The sequence below is a fragment of the Corvus cornix genome, chromosome 2 (genome assembly GCF_000738735.6).
Source record: "Corvus cornix cornix isolate S_Up_H32 chromosome 2, ASM73873v5, whole genome shotgun sequence".
NCBI lineage: Eukaryota > Metazoa > Chordata > Aves > Passeriformes > Corvidae > Corvus > Corvus cornix.
Genome location: NC_046333.1, coordinates 7,866,188 through 7,893,944, shown reverse-complemented (window position 1 = coordinate 7,893,944; position 27,757 = coordinate 7,866,188). Strand labels below are relative to the sequence as shown.

At 40.0% G+C, this 27,757-nt stretch overlaps 1 protein-coding gene across 5 annotated transcripts in view; it reads right to left on the bottom strand.

The window, feature by feature from the left end:
* RBM33 (RNA binding motif protein 33) overlaps positions 1-27,757 on the bottom strand; it is a 101,309-nt gene that overhangs the window by 23,001 nt on the left and 50,551 nt on the right. For 4 of the 5 annotated variants that reach the window (XM_039569988.1, XM_039569991.1, XM_039569998.1 and 1 more), the window contains exons 11-15: positions 21,885-22,044; positions 20,649-20,980; positions 19,712-19,960; positions 18,636-18,923; positions 10,582-11,229 (exon numbers count right to left, since the gene is read on the bottom strand). In XM_039569988.1, coding sequence (XP_039425922.1) covers positions 10,582-11,229; positions 18,636-18,923; positions 19,712-19,960; positions 20,649-20,980; positions 21,885-22,044 — 1,677 coding nt within the window. Of the gene's footprint in view, positions 1-5,940; positions 6,462-10,581; positions 11,230-18,635; positions 18,924-19,711; positions 19,961-20,648; positions 20,981-21,884; positions 22,045-27,757 lie in introns of those variants that run through there. The other variant, XM_039570005.1, reaches the window with a different exon arrangement.

Here is a 27,757-nt window from a genome sequence, read left to right as displayed (position 1 = left end):
ACAGGCAGCCTGGCTTCAACTGAAGATAAAACCTGGTGGTTTTCTTAAGAAAATAAAAACAAAACATGACTGCTAACTGACATGTGCCAACAGGCAAAACGACACAGAAGATGCATTTTAGCAGCAATTCCTTTTTCACTGCTTAAAGACATGACAGTGCAAGGACAAACACTTGTCTGAGCCAAAATGAGCAACCTATGTAGTACCATGTAGTGGCAAATTACTCTCACCACCACCATCATCCTTTAAACTACTGTCCAAGACAACAACAGGTGGCTCTTCCCGGTATGACAATGAAGAATCAAGTTGAGCAAAACACCTGAAAAGAGCTTTTTAACATCTGGACTTAAAGCTACAAACCCTCAGAACGCTACTGACAGGTCACATGCTCATAGGAGAACACTGACATATTGGAGGAAAGGACATACAATTGTAAAGATGACTGTACATATGCTGACTCCTGATGTTCCCTCATGAGCTGTCCTATGAACTGGCACCAAAACACACAGCAAATTACAGGCAAGCAGGTAAGTCCACTGAAGCTGTACTGCAGCACCTACCCCAAATGACATCTAAATCACAGAAGCTAAATTGCTAACATCTCTTCTACTTAAAATGTCTCAGGTCTAGCTCATCTTAAATCAGTTTTGCTTTTCCTAAAGACTATTTCTGTATTGTTAATTTTTCACCAGCTTACATCACTGCCCTCCTCACACTTAAATATGCAGCAACAGAGGGAGGTATTAAAATTTTAAGCCTTCTCATGTCAAAATACATTTTTATCTGTTTTCCTTCCTATGGCATTTTACAATGTACAGGGCTGCAGTAAATTTTTCAGAGATGCATCTATTCATCATCATGGCCTGTCTCATCTAATTTGATGTACAAAATGCTGACCCTGGGTAGAATGCCTTAGAGTCCACCACAGAGACCTAGGATTGATTGATACAAGCTCTGATTTTATACTTCAAATTTCCTCTAAAGTCCTGTGCAGAAAAGGAATTTCCATTCTTTGTCTGCAAACCAATGAAGGAAGAATATTTTTCTCTTATTGTCTACTCCTTAATTTCTAGATTATAAATCATCCTGACTTTCGAGCTCTGAATTTCCAAGTTTTAAAAAAGGTCTGCCTTCCTAAGATCTTGCAAGGAAAGAGTTCTCTTGAAACAAACTTTCCATTATTCAATTAAAGCTGGAGTGATGAAAATGCCTTTTTTTAAGTTGCAGGAGTTCTGTTCAGGGGCAAGTATAAAAAGTATCTTTCAAATTTCAAGTAGTGAAAGATTGCATGCAGTGCCAAAATAATTTCAAAAACTGTGTGTATATAAACAAAGCTCAAAAGAGGTAAAAGGATTTGATTTACATGGTGAATGTTTTTCAAACCTCTGCTCTGGAAGAATCTGCAGTTTGACCTGAAACTAGACTAACAAAAAGAACTGATGCCATTCAATGGCCATGACTTTTAGAACCAATTCACTGATATCTATCAAAGCTGTTTTTCATCAGCCTCTCACTATACAGACCTATCTATAGTCAGTGCTGTGTTTTGAGCAACATTGAAAGAATTCTGTCAAATACGAGATCACAAATTCTAAAAGCAGAATTTTATGAAGGACTGCTTGAATTTAGCAAGCTGGAGCTCTGTCATAATCATTATGACAGTTTTATGATGAAGATGAAGTTTATTTGCCACCAACATTAGCAGGACAAATTTATTTATAACAAATGCTTTAAAATGTACTGATAAAAATGCCTATTGATACTGTCAGAGCTGCTTGCAATTTGACAGATCAAATCTTATTTTCATTCTTAAACCCCATGAAGGAATGGTATCACCAACTTGCATTCTGTAGTGAGCAAATTGATTAATCCCCCTCTATAGAAATCTCAACTCTTGATTACACCTATCAGACGTTAAGCAGCATTATTCTAGAGTGACAACACTTGATAAATTCCCAAACCATTTTTCTCAGCCTTTGTGGCCCTGCTAGCTTGTATTAACCCTGATGAAAAATTAATTTTCCTTATCTTCTGTTAAACCCCAAAATCCAAATCCACCAAACTGGCAACTCTTTCTGTAAAGGTATTATGAAAACCTCTAAAAGATTAATTGCATGTCTTCAGGTGACATTAAATTAATTTCTGTACTTGTGACAGACATTTGATACTCCGTACTGAGAGGACAGATAACATTGTCAGGATACACAGAAGGACAGTGCTGCAGTGTCCCAGGGCAGCCTCTTATGAATTCTCCTTTCGATAAGGCCATACTTCACTGTCATTGGCACTGTTAGTGATCTTGCAGCCCACAGACCTCACTGCACAGGTTTCTATTAACTACCACAATGCTGTGTCTATCCATGTAATCTTTGTAAAGCTAATGCAAAATCATCCAATAGCAAAGGGATGCGCATGCTGGATAAGGCACTTAAAAGGAATAAATAAACTCTAGTTGATTTGTGTAAAATACCACAGAGAAGCAAAATGTTGTAATCTTTTTCTGAGCTGCATTACAACTCAAATTCTCTGTAACACGATGAAGACTTAAATCTTGCAGGGAAATCTCAGTCCAAAACGGTACTGTAATTGATTTCTTGTAAGAAAGAAGAAACCCCTCATCTGTTAGCAGTTTAAGGCAGTATTTCTAGAAATTAGTACCTTTAAAGTGTCACAGTAGCTGGGTGAGGAAAACATCCTTTATGTTATTAAATTCATCTTTACTTTCAGGACAAGAGAAATTACTACTCGTCAGCTATATAGGTTTTCATAGGTAAACTTGTATTATACTGATACTGCAACTGACTGTAGTAAAAAGACAGAAATCTACACAGACAGCTGTGATCCCCACGTAACAAAGAAATGTAAAGCAAAAACCACACAGAACAACACTGATTTTTATCTAATACATATGAGCATTTTTTCACCACAATTAGCAGAAATGCATATTAAAGGCAAACCCTAATAACGAGCTATTTCTCTCTGACTGGTGCTCCAAATGCTTTACCACTTTGATACAGCTGGCTGACAGACTGGGGAGCTGGGAATAGGAAGCCTAATCACTTGCCAAATATCCCACAACCGAGTGACATGACCAAGCACTGTTTCTGAACAGTTGACGATCTGTTTTCAATCTGTCAAATGCCAATGAGAAACACCTGGAGGCCTTTTTTTTTTCAGGCCTTCTAGACCTTTAAAAGGTTCTTTTTTTTTTTTAAGAATAGCAGTAGTTAAGAAAACTGCTCTCCCACCAGGATAGAAAATGCCACTCTCTCAACAGACAACGCATCATTAACAACTGGTTTAAGATATATTAATGGTCTAGCTTTGACTCGAAGCACACATAGCAATAAGCTACATCAGAAAACAAAAGTGATGAAACAGCCAAATCATTCCCAGTTCACACCAGAGAAAAACTACACTTCTGATGCTGGTCAGTGATTTAGGGCCTAAAATTTTTGTATAGGCTGAATTTAACCCAAGCAAGAGCACACAGACTAAGCAATAAGTAAATAAATAAAATGCAGAAACAATTCCCTTCGAGTGATAAAGACACTGCTACACTGCTTCAGTGAGCCATGATGTGATGAGTATCTTCTATGCCTAATGGTGTATGAAAAGTCAGAACTGCAAGAAGAAAATGTCTCATAGAAAAAAGCAGCTAATTCCATTTAATCCTATGTACTAACACAACTCTTAACTGAACTATCTCCTCATCTGCCTGAAAGGAGAACTAAGGCATGGAAAAGGACTGGCCAAACAGAGTCCCAGCCATACCCATGCTGCATGAAGTTTCACTGGGAGTGACAAAAGCACAGCTTGAATCACACTGAATCAGTGTTGAATCACAACTAAATGGTTTTTAATACAACCACCCACCAGCTTATTATGGAAAAAAAATTTATAAAAACTATGTGTCAAAGCTACAGCAAAATCAAGCTTCTGGAATGAACATGTCTAATACTCTCAGAAATACCTTCATTTTTATGTGTCGTCTGCAAAATATGTAACGCATATAAACAATGTTTTGAGCAAAGGTGCCTGGTTTGCTTTTCAGTTGGCAGCTTAAGAGGTTTTTTTGTACAGTGAATTTTAGCAAAGACTGGACATGCAGAGAATCACCAAGAGAAAAAGCTCCTGTTGGAAAATCTCAGCAATTCAAAACTTCTGATGGCCCAAAGCTCCTGGAGGAACACTTCCCAGCTGGACACCAGCTATGGCACAGAAAGCCACTACTGGATATCAAAGACCTGTACAACTAGAATTTCCCTTCTTATGCCATGTCTGGTCTTTCTAGTTCATGTTCCTTGAACCTTAAAACTACTGGCAAGTCAAATCCCTCTTGTGTCCTGCCTGAAGCTCCTGCTAAGTCTTGATAAAGACAACCCCCATTCCCTCCCTCCCCAAACACTCCTGACTCAAGAGCCAAACCTCCACACCAAAGGCCTAGTCCAAGTGGTCCAACGTTTTAACAGAGGGATGTGACTTCCCAGACTACTCAACTGTACAAATCTGCAAGCTTGCCTCCCTAGTTAAGAGACTGCATTTTCATATGAAAACTGACTCTCTCTGCAAAGCACTTTAGTGGTGTCACAGCTGTCTTTATCAGGAAACTGAGCTCCAAGATCCTCTGTAACACCAACATTGTACAGATATGAATTCTGCACTGTAACATTTACGACGGCAGAGAAACTCTCCTTTGAGACTTAACAAGAGTGACAAGTAACAAACGCTCTGCTTTCTAGATGTTCAGGAGCAAGCTGCACTCTTCTTCAACATACAATTTAAAAGTCTCCTGAGGAAAAGGAGAAACCTGTTCTGCAGTCTACAGTAGAAAATGCTTTACTGCACTTTAGATCCAAGCTACCCATAGCAAAGTCAAATTCAGTTTAGGTAAAGATCTCTTCCCCCTTTCAACCACTTTATTAGAAGCGCATAAAATGTATTATCTGTATCTGGTTTGGTTGTCACCTTAAGTCTCACTTGCTAAGTGTGTCCACACACACCCTTAATATTTCCTTTTCCCAGTAACCAAATATGCCCTAAGAGTACAACACAATCCACCTCCTGACCCCCAATCCATTAAATACTCTGTCTCTATAGGGACCATCCTCACTGAAGGTCTGGGGGACAGGGTTTATTCTCATTTTCAAATGTTCTTGCCATGGGCAGGGACACCTTCCACTAGACCAGGTTGGTCAAAGCCCCATCCAACCTGGCCTTCAACACTTCCAGGGTTGGGGCACCCACAGCTTCTCTGGGGACCCTGTTCCATTTCCTCACCATGCTCATAGGAGAGAATTTCTTTCTAATATCCAATATAAATCTACCCTTCTTCGATGTGAAGTCATTCCTCCTTGTCCTATCACTCCATGGCCTTGTAAAAAGTCCCTCTTCAGCTCTCTTGTAGCCCCTTTAGGAACTGGAAAGTTCTATAAAGTCTCCTTGGAGCCTTCTCTTATCCAGGCTGAACAGCTCCAACTTTCTCAGTCTGTCATCAGAGGGGAGGTGCTCCAGTGCCCTTACCAATTTTGTGGCTCCTGGACACTTTTCAACAGTTTCTTACAACTAAGAAATGAATGTCCATTTGTGAAATATTTCCAGAGCGAAATCTTGCAGGCTGTGGCAGACAGAGTCCTTCTTCAACAGCATTTACATTAGTCAGAGGTCTTGCCCATTTTGCCATGGTATCTGGGCATAGATATGGTTTCTGCAGCTCGCTCAGCCCACTCCTAGGTGGGCATTATCCATGCCTCCTTCAAACAGTGGGATACAAAAACACCAATGCCATTCTCCCATTTCTTAAAAAGTTATGGAACTATATAGAGCAGGGGTTCCTTTGTCAAGGGTTGGGGGAAAGGGCTCCCTCATAAACTTCTCACGCAAATGCCACAACTCTCAGTGTTTACAATTCCTGACATTTAGATGAAAGGGGCTAAAAAGAGCTTTCAAGTCAAATATTTTTAATTAAACTTGAAGACATACATGCAAGTAGAAACAAGTACAAACATTAAGCAAAGTTGGTTGATACGGTTACATTATCAAACAAGAATCATCTCAATCAGTATCTTTTTTCCATATTTAGAACTCCATGTTCATCTCACACTTCTCAGTTACTTCAAATATGAACGAAGTTGTCCATCTTCCATTTCCATTTTGTTTTTGCAATCCAAGGACGTTTTTTGTGACAGGCTTTTCAAACAAAAGAACTTGCCAGCTCTTCATATGAAGCATTTCAGGTTTTCAGGAATTAGGATCACTTGTAAGATACTGCTTGTAATGCAACAGGGAACACCAAGATTTTTATGTATTTTTATGTAGAAATGTATTTATGAAAAAACCCTCATTGTGCAGCCTTCCACAGAGACAAAGATTGGTGTGTTCTTGGTGCAGCATAAGAACCAGCATTTTCAGGCCTTTGGGACAGACACACAGCTCTCTGAGCATGGCAGGACATTTTCTGGCTAGAGAGAAATCATCCAACAACAACATAAGATGACAATGATACAGAGAGTTTAAGATATTGTAGTTTCCCACAGAACCTCCAATTAAACAGAAAACATGTTCAGCATGTATTTCATATGACTGTAAGATATCTAAGTTTATAGCTGGTACAAACCTGTTCTTCCAGGACTAAAACAACTCTGGATATACTGACGTAAGGAATTCAATTGCATTTGGTACTAGAACTATTAACAGAAAGATTGATCACAGAGCACCCAAAGAGCACCAAGAACAGCCAAAGTGTTAGAAAACATGACTCATCAAGAGAGAATGAAAGATATGAGAGCTCAGAAACAGTTAAGATATCTTTAAGAAGAGAGACAGGCACAAAGAGAGAGAAATTCTTCCCCATGTCTCTTCAAGTATAATACAAATAGTCAGAGATTCAAAATTACAGCCAGAAAATGTGATTTGGCCACTAAGAAAATTCTCCTAAATACACACATGTGATACTGGAATAGATGACCTAGGAAATCTGCAAAAATGAGATCTCAGAAAAAGGTTGAACAAATCTGTCAGGAATACTACTGAGTTTACCCCCCTGCCCCCTTCAAGACAAATTATTTCAACAGTCTTTTCACCCTTATTTTCTATAATTTTATGATCAAATTTTGAAGTGATTTATTAGAGTGTTTCTTTCCTACACTCTCATTGACTTTATACTTACAAGTAACTTTACCATTGACTTCAGGCTCCTCAGCAAGCCAGGCAAGTCTCAGATGTTTTATTAGTAAAATTTACAAGTATGAATACTCAGTGAATACACTGAGCTCTTGTATCTGAAAAGGACAGCTCTGAGGAAATGCCACACAAAACAAAGCACACAGGATCCATCAAAAGATATCGGGGCCTCCTTGGAAAAATAAAACCAAGAACAAAACCAAAAGCAAACCAACAAAAAATCCCTAAAATCCCCCCAAACCATCCCTCCCCCCGAAAAAAAAGCCCCAATCCAAAACCAAACCAGCAGCAAAAAAATTCCAAGTCCATGTGATAAAACACTGTCTCATTTTCCAGGAACGTAACATTTAAAGGCATAATTAAAATGGAAAGATATTCACTTTACTGCCATTCCTGCATCATTTATATGTATATTAAAGAGGGATGGGAAAATCAGTATTGGGGGGAGGTGAAGGGTGGGATTTGTTTTAAAAAAAAAAAAGTATCAACAGACAAAATCATTACTGACAGTACCTAACATGTCACACATGTTGGTACACAGACTTAGTCTGACATACTGGAAATGCTGAATCATTTTCTACTTTCATTTTCCTGAAGCATAAGAAGTCATAAATTAAGGCATCTTATGCATCAGGAAAACTGAACAAGTTAAAATATTCCTGGAATTTACATGGCAATTCTTACAATTCCAAAAGTAAAATCCTCTCACAAAATGAAAGACCATTTTATCTTCTAAGGACCCAAGCGGTATTTCCACCTGAAGGTCGGAGATCTTCGGCAGCACTGCTGTGTCCAGCAGCACAAACTGACAAAACTCAGCCTGGTAAACTTGAACCTGCCCTCAAGAGAAGAAGCCATTCTCTTCTGACAGTATCAGTACTCCAGAGTTCTCACCAACACACCATACTCCTTAACTGGTACACAAAAACCATCACCAGCAACACAGAACCACTGAATCCTGGTTCTACAGATGGTCCTACTAAATTAGTAAAAGTCCTTGTTACCGGTTTCTGGTTTAGGCCAATTTGGTCTAGAGTTAGTACAGTTCTGGACTCGAGCAGCTCCTTCAGCTAAGAGCTCTCCAGTGGTGCAACAGGAGGGACTTGCCAGGCCTTCACTTGAACCCAGTGAGCTCCAAAACGGAACCTGCATTGTGTCTAATCGTGAGCCACCTCACTTGTACAAGTGTATTCAAACCACCTCTGCACAAAAGGGCCCAAGAAAGGAAAAGGCTACAAGGGATTATATGGAGAGCAAAGGCAGGGATGCTTAGCTGCAGGACAGAACCAGCGCATACAGGTAAGGGATACCAGCAACCACTTTGTCAAAGGCAGGGAATTAGAGGAAGCACTATTACATGCCAAGGAGAATGGCTAGGGAAAATGAGATTTGGCTTTTGCTTTATATTTAGTGCTCAGGCAAAAGTTGCAAAAATAAATAAAGCATGTGGCAGGACTAAAGCAGTGGAAACTAAATATTATCTCCAGTCGTGCTAGTATTTGGAGTCCAAGCACCTTTTAACTCTTCCTTTAAATCCTGTCAAAAATGGACTAGAAGATTGTCTGCCCTGCTGCTCAGTGTTTATTTTTCCCTTGTGTGGTCAAATAAAGTCACAGATTCAGCTTGTCACTAACTGATTAAAAATTAATCAACTATCTTGATCAGTGTTAACAGCTGATTGCAATGCTTGCTTTCGCTCTCCACAGTTGGAAGGAAACTTAAAATGCCCATGGCAACATGAAAACTGACAAAGGCTACATGTAAAGAACCTGCTTCACCTTGCTGAAACCTCAGTATCTGAAAGTTAAGGAGGACAGAGTAAATCTGCTTCTGTGCACAATGAAAGAGGAGTTACACATGCATTTAATGAAGCTCATTGCTCTTGCTTACCATGAGACTTATCTGAAACAAATAATTTATGGTCTTCTGAAACAGAGCACTGTGATAAAACTATTTCATTGTGAATGCTACTGTGGGCATTGATAACTATTTGTTACGAGGAGCTGCATACAGTTGTGACTGGCATTGTTTTGTTCCACCACACAATAAAAGAAGTTGTGCATGACTCCTTTATTCACTTCTGCATTAATCACAAACCTGTCATACCTCTTGCAGGCCACTGGGATTCCTGCAGACATACTTATATATAAATATTTTTAGCTCAACAGAATTAACTTCTTTCAGCTTTCTGTACTTTATTCTTCTGTACTTAAGTTACCATGTCTGAGGAATTAGAGCTGACAACGTGACATGCAGGATGTCTGTGTAGTCAATAATGCCCTGTATGTTAATATTTGGAAAGACCACACAGTCATCATGCAATTCACAGTTCTGAGTGTATTTAAGTTTTATGAGCTGTAGAAAAAAGTTAATAAAAACTAGTTAAGATTCTGGCATTTAAACTTCCTCCCCATTTCTACAGAGGAAAGCCTACCCTCCAAGCCCTTGTTCAGTCCGTTACACACTGTTTTGTTTTCCCAAATAATGCTACAAATAATTTAAAAGCATTCTTCCAGAAAAACACCTCCAATGTGCTGCTACATCACATCATTCTTTCCTTCTCAGCATAAACCCAAGGACAGACTTCACTCACTGACAACATGATCTCAATATGTCCCCTCATCTTAGTTTCTTTAGAGCCCTAACAAATTAACTTGTCTTTTCATTAAGACAGAAGAAATTTGATCAAGAGACTTTCTAACCAAAACCCCAGATTTTAAATAGTCACACTGTCCTCAAGACGATCATTTTGAGTCCTCCACACTAGTGCTCAAGGGACATACTGCAGATAAAAGACCCCTCATCAAGAGATAAGGAAATCTCATTTAGATGCAGAAGTGAAATGGTAATGTTTTAAACCCAGCCTCTAACAGAAAACATTCCCCTCCAACATACTGCTAAAATTAGTTTCATAACATGCTTCCCAAGAAAATAAAAAGAATCTTCCCTTGAGTACAGAATCACACACATCTGCACACAACTAAGTTAGGTGGCTTCACCTACCAAATAAGAAGGTCCTTTTTAACCAAACCTTAATTAAATACAGCCACCCACACCCTTTTCGCTGAGCAATTATCAGACCTATCAGCCTTAAGCAAAAGGAACTCAACTGAGCTTTCAGATTTCAGTCTCCAAGTTACAACTTAAAAGAAAGGAGTATTTCTATGTGATTTCATTGGTAACTGCCTGGCAGTAAAGTATTACAGGAAGCACTAATTTTTTAATAACTGCTAATAAATTACAGTTCTGAAAATATAATATATGGACTATTAGGTGTGCTAAACCTGTTACTTTCCTCACCAGCTCAGGCCCATTTTTTATTTTGGCGTTACACAGAGTCAAACACACAGAAACAAACCACGAGGAGACACAGAGATGAGATGAGCCTTGTAAACTTACCCCTCCTGACAACTTAATCACCCTGACTTTGCTGCCGACATGGGGCCCATCACTACCACTGTTTGTCCGCTGCATGACAGTCCTTTTCACCCCTGGCTTCTGCTCCTGGGGCCTCGCAGGGACGGAGGCCACTCGAGCCGCCTGTGGCGTGGGCAGCGCCGCTGCAGCAGGTTTGGTCTGTAACACTTTCTGTGGCGCCTGAGGCTGACTCGCAGGAACTGTTCTAGTTTGCCTCAGCTGCTTCACTGGCTTCATCTGCTGTCCTTGGTACTGCCCATCCCCTGCGCCCTGGGGGAAATCTGTGGGTTTGGGGTGGATGTTTGCAACTACCGCGTCTTGCTTTCTAACAAGGAGTCTGTTTTTCACGTTGTGCCTGGTCTGCAAGCCGGAGTGGGGGATGTAGGGGCTGCCATTGGTGGGGAACTCGGAGGAGTCCTCCTCGTGCTGCATGTAGGACTGCTGGGAACAAGGCTGCTGCTGCTGCTGCTGCTGCTGCTGCTGCGCAAGTCTCTCCAGCAACTCTCTCTTCCTGGCCCCAGCCTGCTGCTGCCGTCTCAGCTCCTTCTGCTTCAGGATCTCCTCTCTCAGGCGCTTCTGCTCTTCTATCTTCAAACGATACAACCGAGTTTCTTCATCTTCGTCTGGATACTACAAAGGAAAATACAAATGAATTTATAAAATCCTAAAAAAATGCCCAGCTTGGTCAAAACAACAAGAAATTGTTTCAGATGTTGTAAAGCTGTAACTCTGAAGAGCTTTTTAAATTTTCCCTGATACCAAAGCAAGGCTATTAGTGGAGTGTATCTGCTGCTAAGGTTTATTTGCTATTCATTACAGACAAACAGCTCAGATCTGGCTTAGGACTCAGATATACTACTTCCTAGACAGAAAAGCTTTAATACCACTTGAGAAATCTGATCAGAATACTTAAAAAAAATAATAATAATAAAAAAAGTTTTACAAATTGGAACTAATTTAAAAGTTTCCAAAACCAATTAAACTATTAATATAATTCAAGATATCAAAATATGTTTCAAATAGAAGGTAACAATACAGAGGCAACCCACTGTCACACAGGTTTTATCTTGCTCTTTTCTGACAAAGTAACAAAAGGTAGGGTGGTAAATGACCTGAAAGGCCCTGATTAGAACTATTGATTTTTCTCACAGAATTTTCAGCCTGATCTCAAACTCATTTGTCACACAATAATTGGTTATAATGAACAGCACAAGTCAATCTCTCTGACCTTGAACTCATGCACTCTCTTCAGAATCAAAATGTTGCCAAATGCAGTGTTGGAATATTAATGGTATATAGAGAAAGCCTTTAATATTCCAGCCCTGGGCCCCTCTGAAAGTACTGCACACCATCAAATAACCTTTCTAAAGATTCCTCAACTCTGGCAGAACAGGTTCTATGAAAAGCTGTATAAAAATGGACAAGAATCACGGAAATGCAGATTCTCGTCATCCTGGAAAAGAAACCAAATGCTTCTTGCAATAAAATCACATATATTTTTCAATATTAGGAAAGGTACTTTTTAATTATATTACTTCTCTCTTTTCAACCACTTCAAATATTAAGTTAGACTTATAGAGAATGCTTACAAATGGTAATGAGCGCAACATTCTACTCAAGATGTATTAATCACCCCTAACAACAGCCTCTCTCTCTTCACATGCTGGTAAATGAATGCATAAAGAGTGTTAAAATATTTCTCAAAACCTGGGAATCTGTGATGAACCTTTATGTATCTTGCAGCAACTCAGTGCAAACTGTTGTCAACACAACTGCCATTTATTGAGCATATGTGACCCAAATCTGTGACCTGAGGTTTTTGGTTTTGCTTTTTTTAATATTCAAGTGCTTTTAGTCCTGGTGCACCCTAGAATCCTCCCCAACCCAAGACAAAACCCAGCAGAACAGATTCAGCCGTAATATTGGTTTATGGATGTGAAAGCCCAGATTTGCACTCACAGCACCCAGATGCACAAATCCTGAACGCTTATTTCCTTCAGCTGTAGCTGCTTCTTCCCTGAACAGGTATTGACTGGGATTATTCTCACAGTTACTAAAAAACAGCTCATTGTCTCAGATTAGAAGTCTAATTAGAAGCCTAAACAATGGCTAAATAAGACTAACCAAATTGCATTTTTTACGATTTGTATTTATTTTTTAAGTACGGGTTGTAGTTCAGGGATGAGGTCTAACACAGTCCTTTGCATGAGAATGCTACATATACCCAGAAGTTCTTATCTTTATCTATACTGTGTGGAACATGATGGTGGTGATTAATAATCACTGTGACAACTAAATTAGATGTCTGTGTTGATGAGAAACATACCCAAATATTTCATCTTATATTGACAACTAGAGATGCTGAATTGTAGAAAAAAATATAGAAAATGACCCTTATGAAATACAGGGAAAGATTAAGACCCTTAAGAATAGCTTGCAAAGGATGAAAAAACAGGTAAACTCCAGCTAGGATCTGCTGTTATGCAGATCCTGATGCAATTAATAAAATTTTCAGTCATTTTCAGAGACACTAAGTATCACAGTTACTGAAATTGTCCAAAGAGAAAACTTGCTTCACTTAATGAATTAGTTTATTCACGCACTTTGGTTTAGATCATAATATTCTACAATTTATCTTAACAAGCCTGACAGATGCCATGAGCCAATACCAAGTTCACTTTTGGAGGCAGCTGTGTGATTTTTTTTTTCCCCCTTATGTTCAACTGGAACACTGCAGCACAAGTCTGCAGGCGACCACTTCTACCAGTGCCCCTTATTATCAAGGATTTGCCTGCTCATGCTATCACCTAACAAGTTCTGAAGGCCTTGGGAGATGTAGATCACAATGTGGTAAGCTCAGAACACCAACTCAAAGGTTACACACAGCAGCAGAGAGATGTGTACTTGCAGCACACTTAAATGAGTCCTGCCAGCAGACAAGGAATGAACATCCTGAGGGACTCTAATACATCCCTGCAACAGCCCTTGGACAGATACACTAATTCCAACTGTGCCAGAATTAAACACAGAAAAGATGACTGACAAACTCTATTACCAACACACTTGCAGTTAGAAGAATGCTTAGCAGAATATTCACTGCCAGAATATTCAGGCAACTTGATCTCAAATATAATCCGTAACCTTCCTTTCTGAAACTCAACTCAAGAAATTAGCAATGATCCTAGGAAGTCAGTGCCTTCTTAAAGGGTAAGCTTGAAAATCAAGGGCCAAGAGCCCTGAGGTTATATGACAACTGCAGATCAGTCTGTCAACAGGCTAGAGGTAGACCCATAAGCAAGTTACTACTACTGTTAAATTCTAAACAAAAATACCCTTGCAGCTAGAGGAAGATAATATAAAGGCCCTGTGATGATTAACAAAATATCTGCATTAGAAGTCAGGTTTAACTCAATTTAGTTGTACAATGACCCAACAGTACAGACTGAGAAGGACAGCAAACTCCTTACCAGGATGAAACAGGGGCAAGTAAATCCCCTTCTCCTCAGCTTTAAGAACACCTTATATACACCACCCTAGAGAGTGGGGATATATATGTGATGTATAGTACATATAATGACCTACAGTATGTAATGAGGACATTCAGCATATGGAACAGGCAAGACAGGATCAAGATGAACACAGGACAATGCCTACTGCTAATGATTTTCATCCCATTAGTTTAATAAGCCCCGTATAGATTTCTCCAACAAACAACAGGATTGCCAAGGAAAAAAGAAGGCGGCAAGGCAAGCAAGCATTGTGCCTACAGAATCAACTGGGAGAAAGTACACATCCTTCAAAGTTCAAACCATTATAATTTTCACATCCTGTGTCTGGAAGCAACATTATCTGTAGGTGAAAAAGCAGAAAAACATGGAGCAGCCTTTTCCCTAGATAAACTATTAATCTTCAAATGTTTTGGGTAGAAAACTTCACAACATGAAGAAATGGTGCATCATGCAAGTACATGGCTCCTCCTTTTACAGGAGGCTAGAGAATACAAAAGGCCAGAGATGCACTTGGTTCTGTGGGGGTGGCTTTTTTTGTGCCAGGTTTTGAGAGTTTTTCTTTTTCCTTTTTATTTTTTTTTCAAGTGGAAATTCTCATCTATCTTTGAACAGCTTGAACACAATGCATTTCACTGAGATTTGAAGGCAGACTGAGCCTTAGCTGTAGGTTTCTCTTCTGCCTAAAGGTCCAAGGCAGCTTTGATGGAAAGCACCAAAAGAAAACGTTACAGGCTGCTTTTCTGAATCCAGCTGAAGGGCACCAGCAAGAGAAGCAGCAGTCTCACATCCTTCTTCTGGGGAACCTAGAATGGCACTGTGGACTTAGGAAAAGACAGCAAAGACACACTCTAAAACAAGGGATTAAACTTTCCATTGAAATTTTAGTCCTAGTATCAGTAGCTTGCTTTTTGTATAGTGAATTAAAAAGAAAATTTAAAACCCCATGTTTTTTCAGAGGTCTGCAGCATTAATTGCCAATTAATAGAACTAAATGCTGAGTCATAAGAACCAGACACTGTTAATGTTCTGGTTGGCTCCCAAGGAACAAAAAAGGAATCATGCAACCAGGCTCACTTGTGTGTCTCAGTAAAATGGGTGCAAGAACAGAGCACTCAAAATGGTTTGATCTGTGGCATAAACACAGATCTATTCAGCAGGCTTGCCTTTATTTTTTTATGCTGTAACATTAAAAACATAAGAGACTAGAATAATTCGTCCAAAAATTTATGCCAAGTGTTTGCAAAAGGTACGGCCAGAGCCAAATTGCATCATTTAGCTGCTTGTGTTCAAACCCACAAAATATCTGAATTAAAGGGTACCTACATATACACACTGTACATTTCACATTGCTGATAACATCAGCTCCTGAACGTGAGGAAGGTATGAGACACCCTACAAAGCACAGGTGCTGTACATCTTGGACAAACAGGGAGAGACTAAAGAACAAGGTTACAAGTTACTCCAAGAAGCACACTGCCCTCTTGCCAACTTCCAATTGGAAAAAAACCCCAAAACTTGTGATAAGACTCTTCTAAGCACAAGACGGGAGGTACCATTACAAAATTTTGGAAGACAAGCTATCTCAAATGGAGAAAAATCAAATTGAGTCATTTTCAATTTTTTAGGTAGCTTAATTCCAAAAAGATAAAAATATTCAGATACATTTGATCTAGTAATTTAATGCAGCAACTCTTTTCTATATTGCAAGCCTTGTTAAAAAAGACAGCAACATAAAATCTAGCAACTAAATTTTACAATTTACTGGATTTGGAAAAATGGTATATGAAGGTTTTCTTTCAAGTACATCAAGGACATTAATCCCAATATAAGTACTAACATCAGCACACCTATGATTATGCGGTGCTCTACTAATTTCCTTCCTGTTCTGAGCTCCAATATCCATTTCCCCTAAAGATATATCACCTTTCTCCATTCTCCCTCTTTAACCTCAAAAACGCTTAATATTGCCTTAATTCCTCTTATCCTAAGCTGACTTCAACAGGAACAGCATTAGGCCCACATCATCCAGACTTTCCTATTTCAATGACAAAATGATCTTTCAGACTGAGGATATACAAGTTTAAATCCTGGGGAGTAAGAGCTATTCTGAACAGGCATTTAAGGTCAGTATTTTGCAGCCTCACAGGAACAGAAACACAAGCATTCCATTAATACACAGTTTTTAATCTTCTAATCACTCATGTTGCAAATCTTTCAAATATCTATATTTAGGGTGAGCAAAACTTCTAACAGCCAATATTGTTATTTTTTGGTGCTTCCTGAATGATAGGCTGCTCACAAATGCAGCCACTGACTCTTTAGGAAGAAAGATGCAAAGAGAAGTCTTAATTTTCCAGTTGAGGACACTTGCAAAATAACCTACCCGATTCAGTTATGTGCCATACAGCTAGAAAAGGTGACAGAACTTAACTCTTTCTCATTGTCATCGAAAGCAAAAGAACAGGATGAAGTCAGCTAATTACCAGAAAAAACACACAAAAAAGACTGGAAAACATTACAATCTGCCTAAGGAGAGATATGTAATAACTTACATTACAACAACAGTGCAGAATAAGATTAAATGCTTGTAAATGAGCATTCTTAGTGCACCATTCCCATCTGTAGGAGTGACAATAAGCAGGAGCAGTGAACAAGACCTGCAGTGGCACAGCAGAAGTGGGACAACTGCTACTACACTGTCTGCAGCACCATCCTCTGTTCAGGTGTGCTTTGGAAGGAGAAGGTTCTGTGTGCACACATTCACACTCTCCTAACGCTTGCCAAATTTGTCTACAAAGGCTTTACTAGGAGACATCATTTTTTCCAATACAACTCTGGTTTTTTATCCTGCTTTGCAAAAACTTGCATAAAACAGGTATCAGATTTTTTTTCAATGGCAGTTTTGACAGAGAAATAAAGAGAAAGCTTTATTTGTAATACACCAAGAATTCACACAAGTAAGATTAGTTCATTTGATAACCACAAGCTAGAGTGTGTTTAAAACGTAAAATGGAGACAACAAGATGACTGCTTTGGGGCTTTTTGTTTTTTTTTTTAGTTTTCTAGTTAATTTAATTAAAAATTTAAAAATATTCTTATCCTTTTCTAAATACTGCCAGAGATATTTTGGAACTGATGCTTTAATTTTCATATGACTACACTATGAATAACTTCAAGATGTTTTAGATGGGGAGGCCTGTGGCTGATTTTTCAAGACTTACCTTACTAGTGGCCTGAAAGACAGGGGCTTCTCTATGAGGCACTGCATTTTCTGTGACTGAGATTATTCCAAGAGACTGAATTGAGGGGAAAGAGATTACTTAAATATTTTTCCAAAAAAGGTGAAAATTAAAAGCTAAAAAACGGATTTTTTTTTCATTTCCATTGCAAAGCCAGTGCACAAGAGGTGAAACACTGGTAGCTTTGGGTTTCTTCTGTGCCTCATTCATGGAAATTAGTTATGACCATCCCTAATTCAAGAACAAGATGAAAAGCTAATCATGAGCAGCTTAAAAGGAAGACAGCATTATCACAATTAAAGCTTTCAACAGTTGTTGAAGAAAACCTGGTCCTTGAGACAAGACTCATGGTTAACTGCAACTACAAAGATTTACAGTTCTTCACAGAATAGCCTGACAAAGCACACAGGGTGCATTTAGCCATCATGCTCAAGATAAAGAGCACCATCAGTCCAATCCTACCCACTCTCTCCAACCAACAGAGCTCCCAGAGTCTTCTCTAGCTGCCAGGAGACCTGTGCAGGGAAACGGTCATCTGTTCACGCCACACAATCCAGTGGAGCTGAAAACACTGGCATCTCATTTTTTCAATTGTGCAGAGTACCAGCAGAGCAAACAGCATCACTTTCTCCAAAATGGAAAACTTAAAAGCATCTCCTATTGTCCCTCACACAAAAAAGTTTCATAAAAGGGAGAGTTTCTTTTTCAAGAGCAAGAAGCTCCACGGACAGCACAGCTATGAACTCCTGCATGAATGCTCAAGGCCTAGTAGAGACTGAACAGCCTAAAGGAAAACAGCAAGAGAAAGACAGCTCTCCAAATAGCCTACTTTTTTCTTTTGAGGCATACAGCATCATACAAAATGACAGAGAAGAGGCCTTCAGACTTAGAAAGGGTAAGACTTAGAAGAGTAAGATCACCTGAAAATAAAATAAATTGTAATTCCCCAAGATAAAAATGGGCAAAATGAGTATTTCAGAGGCTTGTATCACTGATCACCTTTCCCTAGTAGAAATGCCTCTTCTCCTGCAAAACAGATTCGTCGCAGCCCTGCCAACCTTCCAGACCTTTTATATCAATGGAGACTGTTTCTGCTATTGCAATAAAAGAGAAAAGTGCAATTCAGAAGGGAGGCCCCTAGTGGCACCAAAAAATATTTGGTGGATAATATACTAAGTGTGCTTTCAGTTCATAAATCAGACTAGAAAAGTTTTTTAAAGGCAAGAGCTTTGTTTCTTGTTTGGTTGTTGGTCTTTTGCTTAAAAACAACAACAAAAACCCCCCTTACCTCTGGTTCAGATTTTCCTTCTGACTTTGCCTGGCCCACTGGTGTGATTGCTTTAGCTTTCATCTCAGGCCTTCCCTGGGAGTTCACACCACCAGTGACAGGCTTGGTGGCAGACATGGTGCTGGTAATGGGTTTGACCTGAGCAGCTGGGGTGGAGTTCCGCCTGTTGTTGCTCATCTCCATGGCGTGGGATGGGGCTATTGGCAACTCACGCAAGTTGCTGTTCCTGGGAGCAGTCGACTGAAGCTGCTGATTCGAACGCTTGACAATATTCTGTGATGGGGTACTCTGAAAAGCAGAAAGGAAAAAAACTGCTGACTTCCACCACAAACCAGGCTGAAGTTGTTTTGGTTTCCACATTTTCCTGATTTAGTTAAGTTTGGGAAAACAAGCTTTGTGAAGAAGCACAATATTTTTAATGTCAGAAAAAAAAACCCCAGAAATTAGAACGCTTTAATAACCTATTTTTCTAATTAAAAGCAAAACTTCATCTCACTTAACACCATTCTGAGAAATTGGCTTCACTGTGTGATTGACTTTCCTAATCAAAGCAACTATGCTAAACTATAGTTACCTTGTCTTGAGCACTGCTACAGACTGTTGTGCTACCAAACCTACCAAGATGCAGAATATGCTGCATGGGAGGAAACTCACAAGACAGGGGAGGCACTACCTGAACCAGAAAACTGATTAGCAGTGGTACAGAGAGGCCTTCACATTGAAAGCACGTCAGAGAATTAGGCTCCCACACAATCACAGACTACCAGCAGTTGTAAAGTCTTATTAAGCAGATCTATCCTTCATAACCCCTTCATTGCTAGTTCTTGGGAAACTGCAACATCTCCTATTGGATCCAAATCAAAAAGAACACTAAAGACGAGAGGAGAAAAGATATACATGGTATTTTTCAATGTAGATTATAAAACAATCAAGGCAGAAAATGAGCAAGAAATGATGAAAGTAGAGGAAAGGGCAGGAAGGGAATAAATAGGACTGAAAAACCATGCTGACGAGTTTTGTAATCTGCGCTTACATGCCTGCTTCCCACGCAGGACACTGATATATGTGACACTTACATGCCTTGGCTTCATTGGACCCTGTCGTGGCTGACACTGCATCCTGTTGTTATTTGGCTGCTGCTGCGTGGCTTGCATGTGAGGCCTGAACTGTGGCTGGTTCATGGGCATCAAGGGCTGCGGAGGCCCTTGGAGATGGTGATGGTGTTGCTGCTGCTGCTGCTGGTGATGGTGCTGCTGTTGCTGCTGGTGATGGTGCTGCTGAGGCTGAGGTTGTGGCTGAGGCTGTATTGGAGGATGCATGGGACCCTTCGCATGAAGAAAAAAATATTTTAGTTTCAAGGTAATAAACTCCTGAAAAGCAAATCCAGCCTCCTGAATCCTTAGAACTATAAGCAGCTACGAATCAGGTTAAACAAAAATCATAGAGAGTAAAAACACAGACTAACAGAAGCAGTGTAAGGTTGTTCTACACATAAACCTGTGTAGGCAGCAGCTGAAGTGCAAACAGACAAACTCAAGGGTTCCTGCCCTCTACACTGTTTTCTAACGACGTTTATCCTGCCCCTCTGCACATCCCCAAAGCGCTGCCCCACTTCAGCGGTGCTGCAGAGCTCCGTACCCGGGCGGGCGCCGCTGCCGGCAGAGGGCACTGCCGCCCCGCAGCACCCGGGACCACGGGCCGGGCACCGACCCGGACAGGGCCGGAGAGAGACCGGGACCACGGGCCGGAGAGAGACCGGGACCACGGGCCGGAGAGAGACCGGGACCACGGGCCCGGCACCGACCGGACAGGGCTGGAGAGAGACCGGGACACGGACCCGGCACCGACCGAAGAGGGCTGGAGAGAGACCGGGACACGGGCACAATAGTGGGACACTGCAGCAGGGAGAAGATCCATCACTTGCCAGGCAAAGCAGTAAGGGCGTTACAGGGCCATACTCCTCGGACCTGCAATCCCAATGGCTCTGGCTCTGTTCCTGCCCCTGCCCCGTACCTGCATACTGGGCTGCGCGTGCGGGGACAGGAAGGGCTGTCCCGGCGCCTGCAGGAACTGCTGCCGCGGGGGGATGAAGGGCCGCGGGGTGGCAGAGCCCGGCTGGTTGAAGTGCAGGATCCCCACCGGGCCCTGGGGCTGCATGCTGGGCCGCACCGGCCGCTCCCGGGGATACACGGGCTGCTGTCCCTGCTGGTTAAAGGCGGGCCCGGGCGGGCTGAACGGCATCGGGCTCTGCGTAGGAACGGGATGGGCGCTGTTAAGAAGCGGGGGAGGCGGTGGCGGTGGGGGGCTTCGCTGCTCAAACAAGGGGTGACCTGGGAACCTCGGATCTGTGGGAAGGAAAGAACTGATTAAATGACAACCTCCCTGGGACACAAACACATTTCAGAAACATAGAGCTCTATTCTGTTTTGGAAAGTAACCTGAAATTAGCAGAATGCAAAACTGTATGGGATGTTTTAATTATATCAGTTACCCTTCAAGGTTATGTTTATCTTGTTCCTGCCACTTGTGTATAAAAGGAATTGATCCATGAAAGACCAGCACAACTGGTACTTTGCTGGAATCAGCAATACCTTTTGGAAATTCTACTTTAATAAAATCAATGAAGGATTCCAGTGATTATAGTTTAAAGCACAGAAGAACTCATAAAACATTGACACCATCATTGTACCATGACCAGGTACATAGCACATTTTTACGTATCAAATGTGTGTAAAATGTCTGTAATATGCTGTATACACACACATTACATATATGTGGTATAAACATAAACATGCACTTACTCTCTCTCTTTGGTTTGCTAGGCTTTATCACTGTAGCTAACCTTAACAGATTTCTTACATTACACACTGAGTCCAGGCGGTTTTAAGACTTACTAATGGAAACCCAAGTGTATAGAGAGTACTTATCCAAAATATAACAAAGTGCAACAACTTCATTGCTACAGCCACTTAGATATTAATTATTTTTGTGTCTATATAAATATCCAGATTCATGGCAGTTACAGGTGAAGACATATAAAAAAAAGGTAAAAATCCACATAAAAAAAAGTAAAAATATACACAACAACCAGAATTTTTGGCATGTACCACCCTGGCTACATCACATAGGATCTTCCAGCCTTCAGGTTCTTCTGAACACTTCACGTTGTGGTATATGCAATCACAGTGCAGAGTCACTTTACAAAAGGTGGGTGTTATTTGTTAATGGGATTGAATTGAAAATGCTTACCTGCTATGAAGAAAGGATCTCTGTCCTGAGGAGGTGGAGGAGGGAGTGGTGGAGGTGGTGGGGGTGGCCCTCTCCACTGGTCCTGGATTGGCAGCCTTGGGGCTTGTGAGAAGTTGGTAGGAACTGGTCCAGGTGTATGCTGCTGGAAGTCTGGAGGGCCCTATTTAAAAAGGCAGAATTAAAATTAAGGTTACCATGCAGAAATGTATGTATTGTCTGCTATAACTTTTTTTCTTAAAAATACAATTGCTGTACGAATTATCTCCTATCACCTGTACAAACTGACAGCCCTGACTGAGTCATTCATTCACAATGGAAGATATATTAAACCCAAGTACAGTATCTTGAAATGAATTCACAACGTTTTAATAATCAGTAGCACCACAGGAATGCCATTTCTTCTCAAGCTTATTGAAATCCATGCAATTATTGACCTTCTTTCCCATTAATCCAAAAAAATCTGAATGTCTACTTTAGAAGACATTCTTGACATTTATCTTCTTAAACCATATTATTCTTCATCATCAATTTAGCACAATGCAAGCTACAGAAGTGAGCAGCTTTACTTAAAAAAAAAAAAAAAAAGGGGGGGGAAGGACAATTTACGGCATCCAGAAAATTAAAGAAATTGTCTTTCTAAAAGAATTAAGAGGAGAGTAACATTTCTGTCTATTCACAGTTTAGCATCTGAAGCATTATAAGAAAGAGTACAAAATTTTCTTTCCTCCAGTAAGGCACTGGATTTTTTTCTTTTTTTTAATGCCTTTGCATATTGCAGGAAGCAGTATATCAATACAAAAGCAGAACTCTGCAGAAGACAAATTTAATTGAGTAATTCACACTGTTGTTTTTTTCTATCAGAAGTTGACAAAACATATTGGCAACCTCATACACAGAATAAGCTTTGCTTCACATAAATCATATTCTCAACCATTTCCTTATTATATGAGTAAATCAAGTAAGCAATGAAAATAACCTGTGAACATCCTTGCTTCCCTCATTACAAGGATTAGGAAACCAGTGATGGGACCTGTTCTGTCTACATGTAATGCTCACCTTGAAGCTTAAACTTACATTGCTGAAGACAAGCTTTTCAAAACAGATTCCACACCAAAAACTCCCTGCTAGGCTGAAGTATGGTCATCAGGAAAGGGCCAAACAACTAAGCTGCAGTAGCTTATCTTTTATCTGTTGAGCTGTGCTCACCAAGGGAATTTCTCGCACAGCAAAAATGGCCCTGGAAACTGGACTGTACTATCAAAGCAGCACAAGCAGCTGCTTTACAGTCTTCTACCAGCACAATATAACTGGGATTGGCAAGGCCCAAGTAAGTAGATGAGAGGCACCAAGGATCAGATCCATTATTAAATCTGTGGCCTTCCTGAGAACACCTGAACAGGGATATGTGAGATACTAAGACCTCTTATTTGGGAGCAAGACTGTGACTACTTATTTTATATCATTATACAGCCATCAACTATAAATACATTATCTTTCCTAGAGATTAAAGGGTCTATATCCCCTTGCCAGTGCTTCCAGCCAGCCAGTCTCCTGTGGGTATTTCATTTAGTGAAGAGACATTACATTACACTCAAGCATGACAGTCCTCATAACATACAGTTTGTAGGAGGAGCTGCTACACTTCTGCAAGTGAACAGTTACAACACACAATACTCCTGCCACCTTGGAAGCGAGTACTGCCTTTGAATTTCACACACTGTCTGCAGACAACAGTTAGAGCAAGAGGGAGCTGTTTGGGATGGAAAAAGTGACATTTATTTGTTCCATGGAAACCTTTTCAGGCTTAGCTCAACAAGGATGTTCACTGCATTGCTCTTCCCTCATGTTCAGCAGGACAGCACTGGCTGCCTGCCAAAAGAGCAACTGAATACAAGCCTTGAGGATCCTGACCCTTCAGTCCCAAACACATCTCTAGCACCAGTGCACATAGGAGCTGCCAGAGGTACTTTCAAACTAAGGTTAAATGCATTCCCTCATCTTGGAAGCCTTGGTGATAAAAGCCTATTTCTCAAAAGTACTGCTCTTACAGCAATCCCAGGGAATACACAGCCCTTCCACATGCTGCACATCCTCGAGGGAGGCACCCAGAAAACCAACTCATTTTTAGCTATTTAGTTATTAGTTTATCACTGGACAATGCATAAGGTCATTGCAACAGTTCAACAGGGCAGTTGCACACAAGATGGTTTGAATCTTGCATCTGATTTACAGCATGTAGTCACACATCTTGCATCTCAGGACAGAACATGGTCTTGACAGACAACCTTTTTTCCCCATTTTCAGAGAGCTTGACTTGGAAGCTCTCAAATTCCTCATATTTTACCCTAGACAAATGCCTGTACATATCTTGGTCATTTGTAAAATAGCCAGAAAAAAAAAAAAATTACGTGGAAACTTACTGAAACCTGGGCTAATAAATCTTAAGTGTCGCATATCTGCCAGCCGAGCTGAAGAACTGGCAGCAGCAATGATCTGTCTGGGCTTGGTTCCAAGCACCAAATGGCACTGCAGTGATCACAGTCTCCTCTACCTGCTTTTTCCAAACTCCATGTATTCTGTGCTGGTTGAGGTAACAGATCCTTAATCAGTCTCTCCCCTCACTCCCAAACTTCAGTTTTAGTGGTAGGCTGGAAGGTAACAGGCTTAGGCTACAAAATAAGCAGCCAACTCTGTTTCTCCAACCACATTTGTAACCTGGTCTCAAGCATCTTCCTCAATATTAATTCCTTGCCAAATTTACCTTACTGTCTCCTGGTCCTGCTCACTCTTCAGATACATCCTCTCATCCCCCATCATGTCTTTCACTCTGCCACTTTCACTCCTAATCCCAGCATGGATCCAGCTTCCCAGCTTCCAGACTGCAAACTGGTGAGCTCATGTTGTGGCAGCTGGTGAAGAGCTCCTATGTGCCCCATTCAGCCCCTGATTCCTTGCCTGTACACTTACACCAGGCCATTTCCCCTCTTTTTCCTGCCAGGGAAGCAGCAGGAATTTGTATTTTAAATAAACAATTCTTTGTACCAGCCTTCCCTCTCCTGCCAACCTGTACCCTCATTACTATGCCCAGATCCATCTCCTCCTAAGGCAGCCCTGAATTGCAAATGCATGGCAAGTCCTGTTGAATTTCACACAGCTCTTATGTACTGAAACATCCTCAGTGCAGCCAAACTCAAGTTTCTTCCTTGGAAACTGAGCAATAATAAAACATTTCTAAATAACTTCACTTGGGCACAACAGTATTTTTCCACCGTTTCAGTCTTGGAATGAAAGTATTTGGAAAATTTCAACCAAAAGGATTTAAAATGAGGCCAGCAACCAGCACATCTTGGTTTAGGCCACTGAAGTCTGTTAGTATTACACACACTGAGCACAGATTTGTATTTCCCATCATAAGGAAACAAACTTTTATGAAATAAGCTTTAGGTGAATTTTAGAACTGAGTAGTACATAGTCATTTTAGGTCTAAAGGTCACACTTTCTAAAATATGATATTAACAGTTCATTTACAAAAAAATTACACAAACTGTTAACCAGCAAGACATTTTACTGTTAAAAATAGTAGCAATGCTGATTTCAAGCTCCCTGTGATCTTCAGTACCAAAGGTGTCCATCCATCTTAAAAAACAAACATTTACTGCCCTCTAAATACCTGCACTGATTTTACACAAAGTAACAGGTATCCAACTGTTATCCAAAAACTGGTGTCAAAAAAATCCAACAAATGCTCACTAAGATACATTAAGAATTTTTTTCTCTAGTTTTATTAGTAGTATATTTCACATAAGTACATGACACAACACAAGTTTGGGTCAAAATAACTCCAAGAAAAAGCAAGAATGAAATACCTGAAGTTTGGAACTCTTCCGATTGGCCTCTCTTTTTTCCATCCCTAGCAGTTAAGAATTCTGGGGGTTTTTTCCAGTTTTTAAGTAAGAGTCCAGATTTGCTAACAAATACCTACTTATTTGATTGCTGAGCAGACTTTAACTTTATGTACATGACATTTTGAAAAACTACTAAATTATGACTGATCACATTTCTTGGCTGATAACCAAAGGCCAATCATGCAAAATTAATTGCAAAGACACTTGTTATTTGCTGAAAAACGAATTACCAATGTTTGCTTCTTAAAAAAAAAAAAAAAAAAAAAAAAAAATTAGTTTTATTCTTTTCCTTCTTACAGTCATGACAGACTGACCTCCACTTCTCCCCTAAACCAGCTTTGCTCCTATGTCCCTAAAGATAAAAATACTGCCCTAAATAACAGTAAAACAGGGAGGGGGAAGCATGTATTTTCATATCTTACATTGTTGAGATTTTTCTTCTGAAAAAGCTTCCAGGATAATTCCAATAGGAATTCAATTGTGTGGTTGATTCGTATCACACACTACCATGTGAAACTAAAACTTTAATGTTCAACTAGAGCTACTACTTACAGACACACATGAACTCTTTTAAAAAAAGAAAATATGTAAACTATGATGGGTATTTTTCTAAGTTATGAGGTGTTTGTCTATTATTCTCAAATGACATTACTTTTTTTTCCAATTCAATAGAAATACAGTAATACCACCACTTCAACTTTTACTTATGCCAAATTCTAATTGTCCTAAAACCAGTACAAAGTAATGTAACACCTCTCCATTGCTTAAAGCTTTTGAGGGTGGGCTTGGCTTTTTGGTGGGTTTTTTTATGCTTAACAGTAGTTAAACTATAATTTTAGAAGTGGATTATTTTACCATTAACGTTAAATTCTACACTCAGCAAGTATTTGTTGCTAATAACCCCCAACTGCCCTCTGGTATTTGGTAGGAAAGACCACTCAGAGCTATTTAACTTCAAAAATTAATGAAGAGCAGGTGCAAAAGCCAGGTTTCATAATGGTCTATTTTTGATAAAATAAGCATACTGTAACATAGATGCATAATAAATCTTTATGTGCACAGTAGTTACTCCCATTTTTCATGGTTTCACTATCCAGACAGTTTCAAATTACACCCAACTATTCAGTACACACATCAGCTAAGACTCCCTGCAAAAAAACATTTTAACTATTACTTCACCATTATTAAATCTTTCAGGAAACCTCCCTACTCAGTGTTCAAAACCACCTATTTTCAAGCTAACAGGTTTCAACCTAAGAAAAGAAAATTGCAAATTCACATGATCAGCCACTGGTCCAAGGTTCTGCATCTCAGCCCAACACTGGGGCCAACTCTGACACTGGGGGAAAGGACAAAATATTTATGTGCCTTCCCAGTGAGATCCCACAAGGTTGGTTCACATTCATACAGAAATGGTTACCATGACAGCTACCAAATGTCTGTAAGAACAACCCAGCAGAGGTCTGTATTTTTTCCTGTTTGTAAGGAATGCTCTGGACTCTGTAACTTAATTTATCCTCATGCAATTTTATTTCAAAAATTCAAAAAGGGAAAAAAAAGTTGGTGCGTAAGAATACGAGAACGGAGGTCTAGAAGGAAATTACATTGGAAATAGGATTCTGTGTAGATTTCTAAAGAGAACACAATCAGACATTTTAGAAATACTTAAAGGAGAAGACAACAGAACAGTGAAGTGCTACTGACAGGTATTTTGTCTTAAATCTTTAATTTTGTGAAGTTTACTCTTACCAAAAGAATGTACCCACTCGTCCTCCCAGACACACCATAATTTACTGCACTCCAGACTGACATTTTTATACAATTCTGAATAACTGCAGGTTGTACAATTTCCCCTTTTACCAATTTCAATTACTCAATATAGTTAAGGCATAACTTACACCTTATCAATCACTTTTGGAAAAAAAAAAGGCAAGGCAAACTTGTGTCTACAATTCATTAGAGTTGTGA